The sequence below is a fragment of the Dromiciops gliroides genome, chromosome 2 (assembly GCF_019393635.1).
Source record: "Dromiciops gliroides isolate mDroGli1 chromosome 2, mDroGli1.pri, whole genome shotgun sequence".
Taxonomy (NCBI): domain Eukaryota; kingdom Metazoa; phylum Chordata; class Mammalia; order Microbiotheria; family Microbiotheriidae; genus Dromiciops; species Dromiciops gliroides.
In genome coordinates this window covers 274,672,511-274,691,282 of record NC_057862.1, presented here as the reverse complement: position 1 = coordinate 274,691,282, position 18,772 = coordinate 274,672,511, and the positions used below count along the sequence as shown (strand labels likewise).

The 18,772-nt window shown below is 39.4% G+C and overlaps 1 protein-coding gene across 3 annotated transcripts in view; it reads left to right on the top strand.

Annotated features, from left to right (window-relative positions):
* The first annotated feature begins 3,371 nt into the window (after positions 1-3,371).
* SAMD4A (sterile alpha motif domain containing 4A) overlaps positions 3,372-18,772 on the top strand; it is a 309,605-nt gene continuing 294,204 nt past the window's right edge. For 2 of the 3 annotated variants that reach the window (XM_043985301.1, XM_043985303.1), the window contains exons 1-2: positions 3,372-3,662; positions 4,963-5,567. In XM_043985301.1, the coding sequence (XP_043841236.1) occupies positions 5,372-5,567 (196 nt within the window). In that variant the 5' untranslated portion in view covers positions 3,372-3,662; positions 4,963-5,371. Of the gene's footprint in view, positions 3,663-4,591; positions 5,568-18,772 lie in introns of those variants that run through there. The other variant, XM_043985302.1, reaches the window with a different exon arrangement.

Below are 18,772 nucleotides of genomic sequence, written 5' to 3'. Positions count from 1 at the left end.
ATGAAGGAGAGAACCCTTATTCCAGAGAAATAAAAAGGCTTGATTAGCAGGACCAAGATGGAAGAATGAGACTAGACTGTACAAGTCTAGCATATGAATTCAGGATGTAGCTACTCCTAGAAACAAATCATGACTAGGTAAGAACTGGCTGCTAGGAGGAGCAAATCCTGGGTAACCCCACTTTCATTTTCGATCTACTGACAGTAATTCTTGCTGGGCTGGCAAAAAGAAAGCCATGTCCCTTGAGCGAAAAGGAAACTCAATTCATGCCTCTCCTTGCCTGTCCTGAAATGGAGACACCTGTCACCATTAACCCCTTTCCACCTCCTACACCTCCACTGGCTGCTACATGCGTTGCTTATTAGTGCCACCTGCTGTCTATATGTACCCTGCTCCTCTGAAAATCAAGGTATTTCTCTCTGTCTCTGTCTCTGTCTCTCCCTCTCCCCTCCTCACTATTTCTCTGCCCTAGTGGCAGCCTGTACCTCCAAACAGGGGAAATCCACAACACATCCCATTCCAGTTTGGGATGGCTCTAATGATTAGGAAGTTTTTCATGGCATCAAGCATAAATTAAATTTGTTTTCACCTTCCACTTGTTACTTCTATTTCTCCCCTGTGGGCCCAAACAAAATTAATCTAATACTTCTTTCACATGACAGCCTTTCAAATACTTGTTTGACATAATGATCACATCCTCCCCGAGTCTTTTCTTCTCTAAATTTAATATCTCTAATTTCTTTGACCAAAGCTCATGTGTCATTTACTTTGATACCCTTCATCATTTTTTAGTTCTCCTCTTGGATATTCTCCCACTTATGAATGTCCTTCACCTTTTTTTTTTTAAGTGAGGCAATTGGGGTTAAGTGACTTGCCCAGGGTCACACAGCTAGTAAGTGTTAAGTGTCTGAGGATGGATTTGAACTCAGGTACTCCTGACTCCAGGGCCAGTGCTCTATCCACTGCGCCACCTAGCTGCCCCTGTCCTTCAACTTTAATGTCTAATCAGGAAAGAGTTTGGTGGGATTATCACCTTCTTATTCCTGGCAGTAAATGTATCTTAATAAAGAACAAGATTGCTTTAACTTCCTTGTCTCTCACAGTTACACCCCCCAATTTTTTTTTAGACAAACCACATTCTCACCATTACTGCTCCCATTTTGTACTTATGAAACAGACTTTTTGAGTGTAAGACTTTAATCTCTATTGAATTTCTTATGCTTATATTCATCTCAATGCCTACCTGATTAAAAAAAAAAAGCAGGGAGGGCTAAGTACATATCCCTCGGATACTTCACTAGAGACCTCCTGAAATACTGACATTTAACCACCAATGTTTTACTTTTGGGGTCTGGCTATTGACCAGTTCTGAATCCATCAAATTGTATTAATGTCTGGTTATGTCTTTCCATATTTTCCACAAGAACAGTATGAGATACATTATCAGATATTTTGTTAAAGTCCAGGTAAATTATATCCTTGATCTATTTTATTATTAACCTCTTCATAAAAGGAAAAAGGCTGTCTGTCATGACCTGTTCTTGATGGAGCTCTATTGCTGTTGTTGTTGTGTTGTGTTGTGTTTTGTAACCACTGTTTTCTCTGGGAGACATTCACTATCTCTTTAACCATCCTTTAATTCTAGGATCTCCCCAAAGTCAACCTCTGCTGTTCTCCAGGTCAGCTGCACATTATCTTCTTCCTCATTTCCTGTGATCTTCCTAACATCACTGATAGTATAGTTCTGTATATAGTGATTCATTTGGGACAGGTGACTTGAATTTACCAACGGTGAGTAAGCATTTTCTTTGGATACCAATTCTCTGTTATTCATTTTCTCCCCCTGTATTTTCAGTGAAAAAAACCTTTGGCAGAGAAAGACCCAAGCAAAACAATAATTTTGCCCCTTAGTGTTCTCTGTTGTCGCTTACCCATCCACTTCAAGCAGTTGTCCTATACTTTCTTTGCTCCTCCTCTTTCTCTCCAATAGCTCAAAATAGAAGTCAGGCCCAAGCCCTGTGAATGAAGAAACTGAAGGCACGACGGGAGGGGACACCCATCTAGGTACCACTGCTAGGGCTTCATGCCCTTATCTCTGTTAGTGTCAACTCCATCTGAACGAACACACTCTACCCTCCCACGACAAACCTCTCTAGTGGAGAGAGGTAGCAGATGAAGTAGTAGATGAAGTTTAACCCCTGGACGAACTCCCCAGTTAGCCAGTTAACTCAGCAACTATGGGACTATGACAGTAGAAGGCGATTGCTCTGCCTAAAAATACAAACAACGCTCTGGCAATGGCCAGGCATAAGTCTCTGCAACCGCAGCAGAAAAGTTTCTCCCCTAAGTGTAAAGGACTTTTAAAAAGTCCCAATTCCCTAACCGTATGTTTATACGGCAAGACCTAGAGAAAAGTCAGTCCTTGCTCTCATCTCTTGGTGGATAAGTACACATACTGAGTAAGTATACTGGATAGCCTATTCTGTGTTCGCGCCTAGTAATACTTCACAGCTCATAGCCCGCAGGGAGGACGTGTATTCTCTATACAACACAGCCCCGCTAAGTTTACTTTCTCTCCTCTCACCCAGCAACTCTCCAATCCCAGATGCTCCCTCTAGCTCCCAGAAGTGTCTTTCTCACTCCCCTTTCCCTCCTCATTTCCCCCCTCCCCTTTCGCCTCTCCCTCTCTCAGACTCAAGGAAAAGCACCCTCTGGCTACACGTTTTTAAAAATCACACTTTGGAGAATGAAATTCTGAGCTACGGGTGTGGTGGTGCGGTGTATAAGGGGTATAAGACCCCAGATTCATTCTCTCTCTCTCTCTCTCTCTCTCTCTCTCTCTCTCTCTCTCTCTCTCTCTCTCTCTCTCTCTCTCTCTCTCATACACACATCACACCATACCACACCACATCACATCATCACATCACATCACATCACACCACACACCACGCGGTCACACACACACACACACACACACACACACACACACACACACACACACACACACACACACACACTCTGCGCCCTTGCCTCTCTAGCCTCTTTTTCTTGGCTCCGCGGTCCCTGTAACCCAGCCCATCCAGAATTTTGGAGGAGGCCAGGGAGAAGAATTCGCCCAGCCCCACCTCCTTCCCCCTCTACTCCTCCAAACTTCTTTCCCTTTGCTTCTCAGTTCCGCCAACCTGACCCCTCTTTCCCATCGAGCTCCTCCCCTAGCCTCACTTAGGGATCCTCCTCCTCCACCACCCCTCCTAGAGTTAGGACTCCCCCCCACCCCGCACCTCCTCCTCCTTTTCCCTCCCCGCGGGGTTGCTCTCCCCCCACTTTGGCTCTTGCTGCCAAAGCCATGATGTAATGGTGTATGTTAATCAGTAGCATGTGGGGAGCTCGACTCGGTCTCGGTCGGCCCCAGTCCTCACTGAGCTGACACAGGAGGCGGCATCAGTGGCTGCAGCGGCGGCAGCCGAGACACTGCCGCAACCACCACCGCCCCCGCCCCCCGCCGCCAGTCCCCCAACCTTCGGGGAACGTGCCCCCCGGACCTGGCCTCCGGGATGGCCCACATCCGCGGGCCTCTGGGTTCCCCACTCCTCTGAGAACTGCCGCCTGCCCTGGAACCCGCGGTGCGGGGGCGCCAGCCCGCAGCGATGAGCGGGGCCGAGGTGAGTGACCCTTCCCCTTCAGCCCCCACACTTCTGGGGGCCGGCAGCGGTATCCCTTGGCCTCTTCCCAGCCTAGGGCTTCCTCTTCTGCTTGGGAAGTTTGGAAAGCCAGGAGGACAGGGTGGGTGAGGTACGGGGATGCTTGAAGCCTGGATCGCTCTGAGAGTTGAGTCTAGAGTCTCGGCACATCTCTTCCCACTTCCAGCTCCAGTCCCTGCGACCTGAGGAAGACGGGGAGGGAGAGGGAGAGAATATAGGGGCTAGGACAGGAAAGCCACAGGAACCTAACTTTTTTTTTCTTTGCGATCCCCGTTTGGGGGCGTGTGCTGGCAGCGCGGAGCCGCATTCTCCGCGAAGCTCCCTAGTCTGCTAATGAAAGCATTCCGGGCTTAGGCGGCCCAGAAGCCGCCGGGTTCTCTCGCCGGGAAGTCGTTTTGGGGATGCCAGGGGGCGGGGGGATGTGGAGAGGCTCTGTGCCAGACCGACCCACCCTGCCGGGAGGAGGAGAAAAAAAGGGGGTTAAAATGATTTTATTTTTATTTTATTATCATAGCAGGCTTTTTGTAAAGGGAAGACGGAAGAGGGAGGGGAGTCGAAGGAGGGAGGGAAGTCTGGAGGCTCTTTGCTCCTGCAGGTTGTGTGTTAAGGCTTGGGTGGGAAGAGTTTATTTTTGTCTTTCGCTGCTGCTGCTCAAGGCCTAGATTCAAAGGGGAGTCTGGTGGTTGGAGATGCTGGTTGGTGTAGATGGAGCGGCAGCCGCTAGGTTGCTTCTCCGAGAGGAGGAGGAGGAGGGAAAAAGAAGGAAGGAAGGAAGGAACCTGGATTCTTGAGGGGGCCCCCTCCTCCCCCCCCCCCCCCGTGTATTGTAAGTTTTCTTTGCTTGAATGATCTGTTGCAGTTAGCGGTATCAGGTACAGTCCCTAAAGTCCTCAGGGAAGAGAGACCCGTATGCAGCAGGAGGAGGCAGTAGCCGCAGCCGCAGCAGCAGCAGCAGCAGCAGCAACAGGAAGCTGCTGGGGTCTCCTCCTGCACCTTAGTAGGGGGAGGTTTCTTGAAATCTCTCGCCTGGAAATCTCGTTATCTCCCTCTGTCAGTGGTGCATGTGGGGGGTAAGTGGGAGGGGGGTTGTTATTTTGAATACTTTACACATCCTCCTCCGTCCCCTCCCCCCATACACTACTCAAATTATTGACCTGAAATCTCCTAAAATACATTGTGAAGCGGGAGGTTACCCTGCTGAATCATGCCGTTCTCCTTATCTCCGCTGGTGTCTAAGCGCAGCCAATTTCTCTCTTTCCAGTTGTGAACCCTGGGAATTCGGGTGTGAAGAAGGGGCTGACCTGTTGCCCAGGGGAAAAGAGAACTGGAAACATCGGAAACCCCTGGCTGAGCGAGAGGGGTGGGGGAAGAGCTGTACAGTTGTGTGCCTTGTGGAGATTTTTTTCCATATTAAAAAAAAAAGTCCTGTGCTACCGTCATCTTCGTTGAGGAAATCAGCAAGAATCACCGAAACGTAACTGAAGGAAGAAGAAAAAAAGGGAAAATAGTCTGCAAAATCCATGCACCAAAGGCGATTATTTTCTCTAAAAGGACGTTATTCTGGTGGTCACTGAGGTTGCAACTCCAGTAAACTTTGGGGTGGGGGCAGGGTGGGAGGGGGATTTGTTTTTGTTTCCCCCCTCTCTCCCACGGAGGCTTCCCCCCTAATCATGATGTTTCGAGATCAGGTCGGAGTGCTGGCAGGTTGGTTTAAAGGCTGGAATGAATGTGAACAGACTGTTGCTTTGCTGTCCCTTTTAAAGCGGGTGAGCAGGACCCAGGCTCGCTTTCTTCAGATCTGTCTGGAGCATTCCCTGGCGGACTGCACTGAGCTTCACATTCTTGAAGGAGAAGCCAATAACCCCGGTAAGTTTGGTGCAACCAATCCATTTTGACTACCAACTTGTGCTCTTATCCTTTTCCCTCTACCCCCTTTTCCCTTCCCTGTTACAGCAGAAGCAAGGGAACAAGAAATGCATTAGTTGATGGCTTCTTTATATATAGGCTTTCCCACCCCCGCCCCTTTTCCCTTATTGCTGCTGACTTACCTCAACTTGATTTTTTTTTGCACAGTGAACTACTTCAGTCCATTTGGTGTTGTAACTGGGGTACTACATGCTAACTGTGGTAGCATGAAGGATTGATTTTTCTTTCATGCAGTTTCCTATGAAATAAGTAAGTCAGATCACGTAGAGTCTGGGTTTTCTGGGTTTCTTTCGGACAATGTGGCTTGCTTGATTTAAACAACATAGGAATAAGCCCAGTATGGCCCCTTGGAACTCATTACATTACTTTGATATGATGTATAAAGAAATGATGATAAAAATAACATTCTTATTTTCATTCCTTCACTCACTTCCCTTCCCCCTTCGTCCCCCCCAAATCTTTCTTAGAATTCTGTGTTAGAGTAACTTGTTCTCTGTACTTGACACAGTATCCTATTAAAAGGATCATGAATGGAATGTGCACATTATATTGTTATAAGTGGCCTCAACCACAATAAAGTGCCTGGAGGTATTCTCTCACTTGGGGAGGTCCAGCCCACCAGGAAGTCTTACCTCTCACCTCCCCCACCCTACTTACATTTTTAAGTGTTTCATAACTATTTCTGGAGCACTATTAGCCCCATTTCTGTAAATGAGCTTTTTTTTTTTTTTTTAACACAGCTTGCCCTGATATGAGCCATGAATTTACCTTTAAGTAACCTATGTGGAATTTACACAGATATAAAACTGATTTATATTTGTGTTTTTATAAAGAAACTACTAAAAGCTACATTTTCAGATTTTGTTTCTGTACTTTTTTGTAACATATTTAAGTACTGCAAACTGCTAATATAGTTGGAAAATTCAGTGCCTTTCCTTTTGCAAACTTTGTGGAGAGAAATTTTAAAATAGCTTGTGTGCGGGGTAGAGGAAAAAGTCTGTCGATTGAGTTTTTGGATAGGTGAAATTCTTGAGGCCTTATTGCAGCAGGATACTGAACAGAGCCCCCAGTGTTTACTCAGAGAAAAGAATGCAGGGTCCTTCTCCAGCTGTTCCATATTAGAGCACTGAGCCTGCAAGATTTGGCAGATGTCTATGCTGCCATTTAATGATATTATCCAGTACAATGAAGTTAGACCTTGGATTTATTTAAGTATGCCTTTAGAAAAGGAAGAAAAGAGTTGTCCTGGTTTTCAGCTCTGTCATCAGAATGATGAAAATTTTAGAATGGGAAATGTCCTTATTTAGAGTCATGCATTTAGAAGAGACCTTTAGAAGTCCCTATGCTTACTCTAGAATGGACTGCATTTAAGTTAATTATATCCCTTTTTAAAGATAACTATATGGAAGGACATTTCACAGCTTCTCCATGGGAAGTCCATTGTTTAATAACACTCAATATTACTTATAAATACTGATAAAGAATGTTGCAGCATGTGTTTTAGCTCAATTTATAAACAAGAAAATGGTTCTACCTCATTCATAAGTGTATTGATCATAACTAGAATAACTGGTTATTACCTTTAAATCAATTTCTAACAGAAAAGAGTAACAATTCCAGTTGCCTGGTATGCAAATTTGCTTTTGCTTCTCTAGACTTCATAAACACTATTATATAGACATTTATGTTTTATTGTTAATAAAGGTTGAAAGTACAATGATTCTTATGTAATATTAAATCAGTAATTGGAGAAAAGATTTTAAAAGATCAGAAAATAGTCCTTATGGCACCCAAGGTAATTTTAAAAAATTCTTTGACTTAAAGGAATTTTAGCATAGTGACTAAACTCCCTATATAGGTGGAATCAGGTTAGAAACTCAATGATTTAAATTTGATAGAAGAAACTTCTGAAATTTTGAAAAAAGATGTCCTTTCAGAAGTGTTATAAACTAGTTAACTAAAAGTTGAAGTGCCTCATTTTTAAAAATCATGTGGTTGTTCTTTTCCCTTTGTTTCTCAAATTTAAAACAATAATTCATGTTTATTTAACACCTGGTCACATAACTACTGACATAAAAATAGAAAAGAAATATAAAACCAATTAAGTAAAGACAGCCTATTCCTCTTGTTGGTATATTCCCAATTATAAATTAATAGATTTAACATCTTTCTATTTCTGAATTTACACTTTAGTGGTATTAACACAAATATTTGACCTATTCTTTTATTTTTTTTTTTAGTAAGGAAGTTCTGGCTGAATAAATCTTTTTTACTTGTGTAGGTTATATTTAGTTTCCTTTTGGAATCTAGAGGTTAAAAGGAGTTCAGGGATTTAGAGTAATATTTCATCTATCTGGAACTCATTTATCCAACAACCTGATCCGTATAAAATCTATTTGTATCTGTGTTATAGATCATAGCCTAGAACCAGGATGCAAAGAAAGCAAGGCTTTTGAGCAGCTAAGAGAAAGCTCCTGTACTAAGCTTATGTACTATATATATTCATAGGAGAGCTCCTTAGGCCCTTACTAAGAGCCTTTTAGTCTCACTGTACACTTAGTTTAAACAAACTTCATTAGCTTATCTCCAAACCCATCATTGAATAGAAGCAAAAAGATTATAAGAGAAGTGAGAAGCTGCCACTCACAGCTATGCACATGAAGGCCAACAAGTAATAGCCTGATGAAAAAGCAAGAGATGGGAAAAGTGTACAAAGTAGCATCAAAACTCAAAAAAGCAATACAATTCATTGCCATTTTGTTTTGGGGCATACACATAGATCCAGGGGTACCCTTGCTCATTTAACAATTACATTCAATAGATCCTTGAAGTCAAGGACTGGATCAGTTTTCATTTCTACATCCTCAGTGCACAAGTACCAAATAGATACTTCCTACTGCAATTGTTTAAAACTTAAGTGGTCCTTAAAGTGCAGTCCAGGAACCTCTGGGAGTCCTTGAGATCCTTTTAGGGGATCTATGAGGTCAAAACTCTTTTCATAATAATACTAAGATGTTAAATTTTCAACATGGCAAATATCAGTAGATATAACACACATCATTCAGAGATCTTTGGGGGTCTTCAGTAATTTTTAAGAGTTTAAAGAGAGTCCTGAGACCAAAAAGTTTGAGAACTGCTGCCTTAGATAATATCCCTACCAAATGCTAGTCTACATCATTTGTTGGTGATTGTATAGTATTGTCTACAGGCAAAGGTGCTTTGAGTAGGTGTACCTCAGAATTACAGAATTTGAGAGTTGGAAGGAAACTTAGTAGCTATTTGTTTCAATTCATGCACTGCCTAGAGGGCCAATAACTCATTATTTAGAAGGAAATATTCCTAAAGTCGTGAAGAACAGTTCATTAAATTTCCCTCATGTGGTGGACATTTCCCTTAAGAGCTCTCAACTCCTCCTTTGTTCAGATTCTTTCCTTAAGAAGCAACTTTTTGGTTCTGTAGTTTGATCCCCTAGAATAGAATAATGGCCCACCAGGAGGAAAGTGCCTAGTTCAAAAAAACTAGACCAGTGTCCTTGCTAATTGTAGTTCCCATGAATTAATACACTGACATTATGGTTTCTAAATCTTTCTCTCATTTGAGTTTCCTTAGTGTGAATCAGGTACCCTAGAGTAAGATTGTCTCTGATTTGGCCAGTTTTAACAAATCAAGTTCCATAATCTATGTTTAAGAATCAGGGAAGTGTGTAATACATTTTGGATAGATTACTCTTCTAAATGGCTAAAATAGAAAAGACAATCGTTTTAGTGTTTAACATACGGACCCAGAACAGTTACTTCCCTGAGACTTTCAAATAGTTGAGATTTTCCTATATACTTGCTTCTTACAGCCCTCGCTGTAAAGCACCATTTATTTTATTTTGTGATAATTCTAAAAGTTTTTCTTTTTATGGATCTCACTGCTAAAGTTTAAAGAACAGTGTCAATAGCTCAAAATTATCCTCAATTTTTCCAAAATGATTATCTTAAAACAGATTTGAGGCACTGCACACATTAGAAATGAAGACTAATTGAGACCCAGTGGAAAATAAATTATTTTTGGATGACTGCCTTCCATTTTTGCCAAGTTAATAGGTATTGAGCAGCCACTGGTAGTGTGGTTAGATACTAGGCAATCCCCTCTTCATTTTCCTCATTTTTATCTTCTTCAGGTTTTAGCAAACTGAAATTTCAGACTATAATAATCAGTGTTTTTTGCCTTCAAGGATTGATTCAGTGGTCTCTGACTATACCCTGGTTAAGAAGTAGCTACCAGGCATTGCGATAAAAAGGCAAAAGACAGTCCTTGCTCTCAAGGAGCTCACAGTCCAATGGAAATTTAATGATACCCTAATTAGCTATTTCAGCAGAAACTTTAAGTCAATACTTAACAACTTTGTGTAAGTCTTATCTAAGATAAAGGCTACATTGGCAAAGGGAATATAGAAAACAGACTAATGGGCTTTCTCTTTTGTAGACAGCAAACAGCTGTCATTGGGACAGCTAGGTGGTACAGTACTAGGCCTGGTGTCAGGAGGACTCACTTTTCTGAATTCAAATCTGGCCTCAGATACTATATGACCCCAGGCAAGTCACTTAACCCTATTTGCCTCAGTTTCCTCATTTGTAAAAATGAGCTGGAGAAGTAAATGGCAAACTACCCCAGTAGTTTTGCCAGGAAAACCCCAAATGGAGTAATTAAGAGTCAGACACAACTGAAACAATTAAACAACAAAAAATAGAAATTCTTGTCAAACTGTCACAGAAGTCACCTGGCCCTCATATTTAAGTCACTGTCTTAAAAGTTAATTTTAATTTAAAAATTTGTAAGGTGACTCTTTAGAACTTTGAACATATTTTCATATAGAAATATTTCAAATGATGATTAAATTCCCAGGCTAGCTCACAAAAGCATCTTCAACCTATAATCCAGCTAAAGTATTGTTCATTTGTTGTGAAAAATAGTAGAAAAACAATACTATTGCAATATGTCAGTACTTTAACAGGTCCGTGGTATCACTGATTCAGGTATATCATCACAAAGAAATATTGAAAATGGCCCTCAGTTCTAGGCCCCATTCTCCCTGGGTAGTGATATTGGTAGAGTAATAGAGGAGAGCAGAAGGTGCTAAGAATTATTGTTTTATTGCCATCTATAACAATTATGTTTTGGTGCTTTAAATGTAAGATACTCTTCCAACCAACACAGAGTTGACATACTGCTATAATATCTCTTTCCTCTACCAGACCTGTGATTCCAATGGTAAAGAGAACTTGTTCTGAGGAAACTCCTTTTACCATTATAGACCTGCAATTACTGTAGATCTACAACTTCTGGTCTTAGAAAATCAATTGCTTGGGGGCTCTTTGAGGTTAAGTAACTTGTCTAACATCACAATCCAATGCGATATGTGTCAGAAGTGGACTTGAACCCAGGTCTTCCTGATTCTTAAGGGAGAATATACTTGAGGGGTTCTAGGATCTATGTAATTTCAGGGTGTCTGTGAACGTGGCCATCCGTGCACATTTATTTTCCAAAACCCTAACTAAAATTTAACATTTCCTTCAATTATAAATGTAGGCAATAAAACATTACTCTGATAAGGGATCCATAGGCTCCACTAGATTGTGAAAGGGGTCTGTGACACACACAAAAACAGTTAAGACCCTCACCCTACATTACAACACATTGGTACTTTACTGTTGAGTTACTCAACTAGATCCATGATTTCATCCATTTGAATGTTGCTTCCTGTTATGAAGTGTGCAACCCACCTGCACTGGCTTATCCTTTTTGATTCTTGTCCAGAGTCTCCTCTAAGTTCACCGCAGGGTCTCTGACCAATGGTTTGGGAATCTTCCTTTTCTCCTGGCATCTTGAGGATTCTATTATTCTTGGCAAATGACAGAAAAAAATCCTTTTCATTATTCATTTTTATTACTTACTTGAGGCGAGTGCAGGTTTAATTGGAGCAAATGAAGGAGGTAGATGGAGATCTGTATATTCTGAAGGGTACTTAAGGGCACTTTCAAGAGGTTTAGACATTGATTGCACAAGGATGACATAATGAACAGTGAGTCAGAAAGACACAGGCCAAACTCCTGCCTTTGCCACATGTTGGTGGTTTGAACATGGGCAAATCAATTAATCTCTCTCATAGCCCCCAAGTAGTGCTTGAGATGCAGCCTGGAGTATTAGGGGGTTGGTTTTGAAGTCAGGAAGATCTGGGTTCAAATCCCACCTAAGACACTGAACTAGCTATGTGATTTTGGGCTTAACCTCTCTTTGGCACAATTTCCTCATCAGTAAAACAAGGTCAGACTTAATGGTCTCTTAAGTTTCATTACAACTCTAAATCTCCAGGATCTAAATCCTATGTCTAATTTCCTTTCAAAATAGTTTTCCTTTTCCTTGGAAATAGTGTATCATTAGTATTATATGAGATTAGTTGCAAGGTATAATTAGGTTGAATTTTGGTGTTTTAAGTTCAAAATAAAAAGTTTTTAAAAATAATGAAAAAATATTACAGTAAGACTTTAAAGGATTTTCACCCACTGACTACCACATAAATCAGATATTTCTTCTACCTGACATCCCTTTGGTTAGGAAAAAAATTTTTTTAAAGTCATGGGAGGCGGCCTCAGACACTTAACACTTACAAGCTGTGTGACCCTGGGCAAGTCACTTAACCCCAATTGCCTCACTTAAAAAAAAAAAGTCATGGGAGGGGCAGCCAGGTGGCTCAGTGGATAAAGCACTGGCCTTGGATTCAGGAGGACCTGAGTTCAAATCCAGCCTCAGACACTTGACACTTACTAGCTGTGTGACCCTGGGCAAGTCGCTTTTGCCCTGCAAAAACAAACAAACAAACAAAAACCAAAAACAAACAAAAAGTCATGAGAATTTTGATAATTCAATAGATCAGTTATCTCATCAATGTGAGTACTACCTACAACTACATAGATTACAACTAATTCATACTCTCTCATCCTATGGAACACATGTTCATATCTTCCCAGAATTCCTTTACTTGGGTATTCACACAGCATGCTTGGGACTTTCCTCAAAATGCTTGTTGGCTGACTACTTACTTAATAGGAAAAAGTAGATAATATAATCAGAATTTTAGATCAGGGAGAAAGTTCAAAGGAGGCCCAAAGAATTTAAATGCCTTTTAAAAATGTTTTTTTTTTCTTATATCACTGTCATTTCCCAGTGACTCACTTTTCTCTCTTCCAACTGAACCCTCTCTCTTAACAAGTATAAGTAAGCAAACAAACTTACACATTAGCCAAGTGTATGCTTTTTTTTACAACTACCTAGGGAAGAAAGGTCCTCGTTAGTCTTTTGAAATCAATTGGTCATGGCTTTGATCTTAGTGCTGATGTCTTTTAGCAATATGTTTATATGTGTATGCATATTATACATGTATATAACATTCAGTTCAGTCATTTTCTAGTCACGTAACCCCATTTTTCACTCTGTTACCCCATTTGAGATTTTCTTGGCAAAGATATTGGAGTGGTTTTCCATTTCCATCTCCAGTTCATTTTACAGATGAAGAAACTGAGACAAACAGGGTTAAGTGACTTTCTTAGGGTCACACAACTAGTAAGGGTCTGAGGCTGGATTTGAACTCAGTTCTTCCTAATTCTGGGCTTGGTGCTCTATCCACTATGCCACTTAGCTGTCCCACATACAATATATAAGCACATATACATGCATGCATTTGTGTGTATATGTACACAATCACACATATCGATATATGTATGTAATATGAGATTTTGTGGTTATTATGTAAAACTGTTCTCTTGGTTCTGCTTACTTCCTTTTGCATTATGTCATACAAATCTCCTCAAATTTCTCTAAATTTTATATTTGTTCCATTGGCCCATCATGTGATGAGAGTGTGAATTTTTGATGACTAGCTTGTATATGTTCCATTGGTATCCCTGCAATGTCAAAAGAGCCAGCGCCTACCCCAGTATTTTGGGTAGACCCTCAATTAGAAGATTTATGAAAAAAAAATTTATGACAGAATAGTAGTCAGAATAGTCCATCAGTCACGGACGACCATGGATCAGCGCCTTGAAGAGCCACAGGCCAGTGTGGCTGTGCTGGAGTGTCTTCTCCAGGGCGCTGGCCTGGGTGGATCAATATGGAAAACAAGCTGTTGCCCATGCAGCAGGTTTTCCCTCTCTGCGACATTGGTGAATCCAAAGGAGAGGCAGAGCCAATACAGTTTGGTACCAGTGCCGCCACAGGAGTTGCCAGAGGGATGTGATGTCCAACATCCAACTGCCTAAGGGACTCCTTAGGAGTTGGAGTTGACAGGATAAGGACAAGATATAAACATACAATGGGAGGGCATGGATTGGTTGTAATCTGCAATGGTTGGAGGCACTATACACATCAATGAGAGCACAGATCTTTTGAAATATCAGAATTCCAATGGTTATTTTTTTTTATTAAAGGACTGCCAAGTAGAAGAAATTTCTATTTTACTTGATAGACAATAACTTAAGTCCCTTAAAGATTTTACTGATATTTTTCTTTACTTTTAAAAATTATTTTTATTCTTAACTCAAGCACCAAATAACATGAACAATTTTACATACAAAGTAGGACAAAAAAAGGATGTTAATGAAACCCCAAATCTCTATTCCAAATAGCTAGGTTTTCCTTTCAAGTATATAGTAAATTTAATATGTAACTTTCAAAGCTGTTCTGCTTGTCTGTGATTCCTTCTGATCTTTCTTGTGTTCTCTTCTGTGTACTTAAAAATTCTCCAATTATCTCTTTTTCTTTCTTTTCTCTTTATTTCAACAACCCCATCACTATACTGCTGTCCTCCAGCCTCTTCCCAACAAATTGGGTGGGGGCGGGGAGGAGAAGAAAAACAAAATCTTTGAAATAAAATGCATAATCAAACAAAACAAATTCCTTCATTGACCAGGTCTCAAGATATATTGTCTTATTCTGCACTCCTGACTGTCAGAGGTCTGTAGGTAGGTAGCATATGTTTATCATCCGTTATCTGAAATGAAGCAATGTAACACAATAGAATGGATTTGCAGACAAGTGACCTGAGTTAAAAATCCTAGCCCCACCATTTACTTGTGTAACCCTGGGCAAATAATTTAATCTCTTAGGATCTCATTTTCCTTAACTGTAAAAATGAAGAAGTTGGATTTGATGGCTTCTAAGGTCCCTTCCAAATCAAAATCTATGACCCTATTACATTGATCAGAATTCTTAAGTTTTAAAAGTTGTTTTTTCATATAATCCTTATGTCTTGGAAATGAGAGCTTTATCAGAAAAGCTTGCTGGAATTTCACACACACACACACATACAGAGCTATTTCTCTTCTCATTTCAACTGCTTTTTTTGCGCAAAACCTTTTTAAATTTTATGTATTCAAGGTTGTCTACTTTATCTTACATTATCCTCTTTTTCCCTTGTTTGGTTTTGTACTCTTTCCCTATCTATATACCTGAAAGGTAATTTCTTCCTTGTTCCTTTCATTTGCTTCGGAATTCACTTTTTATGTCTAAGTCATGTATCCTTTTGGGGTTTATCTTGGTATAAGCTATAATATTATCAATCTATATGCAATTTCTGTTTGTTTTAATGCTTTCCAGTTTTCCCAGAAGTTTTTATCAAATAGTATGAATACTTATCCCAATAACTGAAGTCTTTGTTTTTGTTTTATTAAGTACCATTCTACTGTATTCATTTTTTTTAATCTTTTTTTTTTTTTTTTTTTTAGTGAGGCAATTGGGGTTAAGTGACTTGCCCAGGGTCACACAGCTAGTAAGTGTTAATTAAGTGTCTGAGGCCGGATTTGAACTCAGGTACTCCTGACTCCAGGGCGGTGCTTTATCCACTGCGCCACCTAGCTGCCCCGCTACTGTATTCATTTAAATCTATATTATTCTATTTCACTGATCAAACTCTCTATTTTTAACCAATTCCATATTGTTTTGATGATTACTACTTTGTGCTATACTTTGTGCCTTTCAAATTTGTTTCTTTGTTGTTGTTTTTTACCATGAGCTTCATGGTCTTTTGTTCTTCCAGATGAAAAATTTCTAGCTTTATGAAGCAGTCATTTGATTGTTTGGTGTGGCACTTGATAAGTAAATTAATTTAGGTAATATTGTTTATTTGTTTTTTGAGTTATATGGTGGTTGTTGGGTTTTTTCCTGTAGAATGTTTTGTAGTTGTATCCATAAAGTTCCCATGTTTGTCTTGGTAAGTAGACTCACAAATAGTTTATGCCTTCTGTACTTATTTTGTTTTTATTTTTGTGTTGTTGTTGTTGTTGTTGTTGCAAGGCAGGGAGGGTTAAGTAACTTGCCCAGGGTCACATGGATAGTAAGGGTCAAATGTCTGAGGCTGAATTTGAGCTCAGGTCCTCCTGAATCCAGGGCCAGTGCTTTATCCACTGTGCCACCTAGCTGCCCATTTTCTTTTGTTTTTAATACAGTCTTTTTTGTTTACAATTTTTTAAATGGACTATGCCTTCGTTCCTGGTATAAATTCAACCTGGTGATAGTGCATACTATTTTTAATATGTTGATGTGGCCTTGTTACAAATATTTTGATTGATATTTTAATTGATAGCAATTAGAGATATTCTATAGTTTTCTTTCTATGCTTTGTCTCTCCCTGATTTAGGTGTCAAGACCAAATTTGTGTCATAGAAGGAATTTGATAGGATCCCTTATTTTCATTATGTTTGCAAATGGTTTATATAACATTGGAATTGATTGTTCCTTGAATGATTGATAGAATCAATTGGGCGTAGGCATTTTTTCCCTTTGGGAGTTAATTTTTGGCCTGTTCAATTTATTTTTTAATTGACTTATTTAATTCTCTTTCTTATTCTATTAATATGGATATTTTATATTTTTGCAAATATACTTTTAAGTTATCAATAATTTTGGCAAAAAAATGGGCAAAGTAATTTCTAATAATTTTATACTCATTAAGCTCCAGAAGCTCCCTATTACTTCTAAAATCAACCTGACTTCATTTGACATTTCCAGTATTACTACAAATTTCTGGCTAGCCCTTAGGCCAGGAATACATTCCTTCAACAATTCCAACCTTTAGAATCCCTTCAAGCTCCACTTCTACAAAAGCCTATTTTAACCCGCCCCCCCCCCCATCTGCTAGTGCCTTCACTCCCAAATTATCTTCTATTTTGTGTATACTTCTGTTTACACTAGCTTTAATAGCCTCTTCCACAAAGAATATAGTATTGTACTGTGTCTTTAAGAAAGAATAGAAATTTGGATAGTAAGGGATTGATTAACTATCATCCTATGAGGATACTGGAAATTTAATTGTCAAGTAGGAGAGATTATAAACTGATAGCCAAAGAGAGGACAGAGGAAGCAAACTAAGAGTACATATTTCTTGAGAAACTTGGGTTAACCATTATTTTGGTAAGAAATGGCAATGTTGCATAGTATATAGAGAGCTAGCCTTGAAACCGGTAAGACCTGAGTTTAAATTCTGCCTCTGACATAAATAACTTCTGACATTTAAACTTTCAGTGCCCCAGGCTACTGTCTAAGACTATAAATTGTAAACAAGGTGCCAGCCTACATTAGAAGTTTCACCTTCTGGAATTTACCTATTCCAGTTGAATCACAGGTTTAGTTTCTATCCCTTATGAAGAAATATTAAGAGACTATTTAAGAGAAAAGAATTTTAAGTGGTATTCTTAGAGAACTGAATGATGAATTTGTTTCAGAATCAAGGAGAAATTAGTAGTTGTAGTGATGTTTAAGGGTAATATGAGCTATGATCTTTCTTTCATCTGATATATTATAAATAATTATTTGTCTTTGTTTTATTTTTGCACTGTTAACAAATAGTACACCAATAACCTTGATGTTTGTTTAGGCCTAAGAGATTAGGAGATATCTATCTGTCTGTCTATCTATCTATCTATTGAAAAAAGTGCTTCTGGGAAAGGCATTTACTTTGTTAATTAGCTAATATTTAACAAACTAGAATGGGGGTTCAAAGCTAATTTTTTAATGAAAATGTCACACTTTTAGCAATTAATATGAAAATATCAGACCATAACTTTGATTAGCTTAGTTCCTAGGGTGAGAAAAACTATGAAAAATGAGTTACTATCAGGGCCTTGGGAAATAGTCTATTGTTCTGCCTGTACTTGAAATCTTTATAGCTTGGTTGGATCTGTCAGAGTTATGTCCTGCTGGCAAGAAACTAGAATCACATCCACAATATTGTGAGGCATTGGAGTAGCACTTAATGAAAGATATGTAGAACCTAGCTAGGCGAGGCTGGTCTTGAAAAGTTTGTTAGAAGGTCTGTATAAACATATACACACCCAAATAAATATATGAATTTCATGATCCAGAAAACAATATTGTTAGTAGCAGGAGAGATAAAGATACTATCAGGTAGCCCATTGTGAAGTGGTTTTATTGATACTAATCCTACTGTTGTTACTGGTACATTGTATTGTATTCAGTCCTTCACATTTGAAGAGTGATTTCTGGTTGTTTTGAGTAGTAGACTCTGTTCCAAAGTCAATAGTGAGCTAGCTCCCTAATGTAGGGTTAGATCCTTCCTTCTTAAACTGTGGGTCGTAACCCCATATGGGATCATGGAACTGAATGTGCCGGTTGCCAAAAAATTGACATTAGTAAAAGGTTATGTATATCTATTTCATATACCTATATACCTGAGGTCATGTAAAAATTTCTTAGGTGAAAAGGGGTCACAAGTGGAAAAAGTTTAAGAAGCCCTGGCTTAGATTACTTTGTTGAATTAGAACCTCTATATTTAAGGAAATATAAGATAGAGAGATACATTGATAGAGAGATGTACATATATATTTGTTTGTTTATTTACTCATTCATTCATTCATTTGTTTGTTTATGTCTTAAAAATATATGAAGACAGAAAATGGAGGGCCAGTAACTCTGGGCTATTTAATGTTTCCTTCCTCCTGTCAACCCCTGGGCAATGGTTTATCAGCATAGGTAATTTGTAATTGTTTTCTAAATCTATGAATATTTGCCCTTTCTCCGGATCTTATGAGGGAGCATTTCATATCCATCTATCTATCCATACCTGTCCACACACATTTATATACATA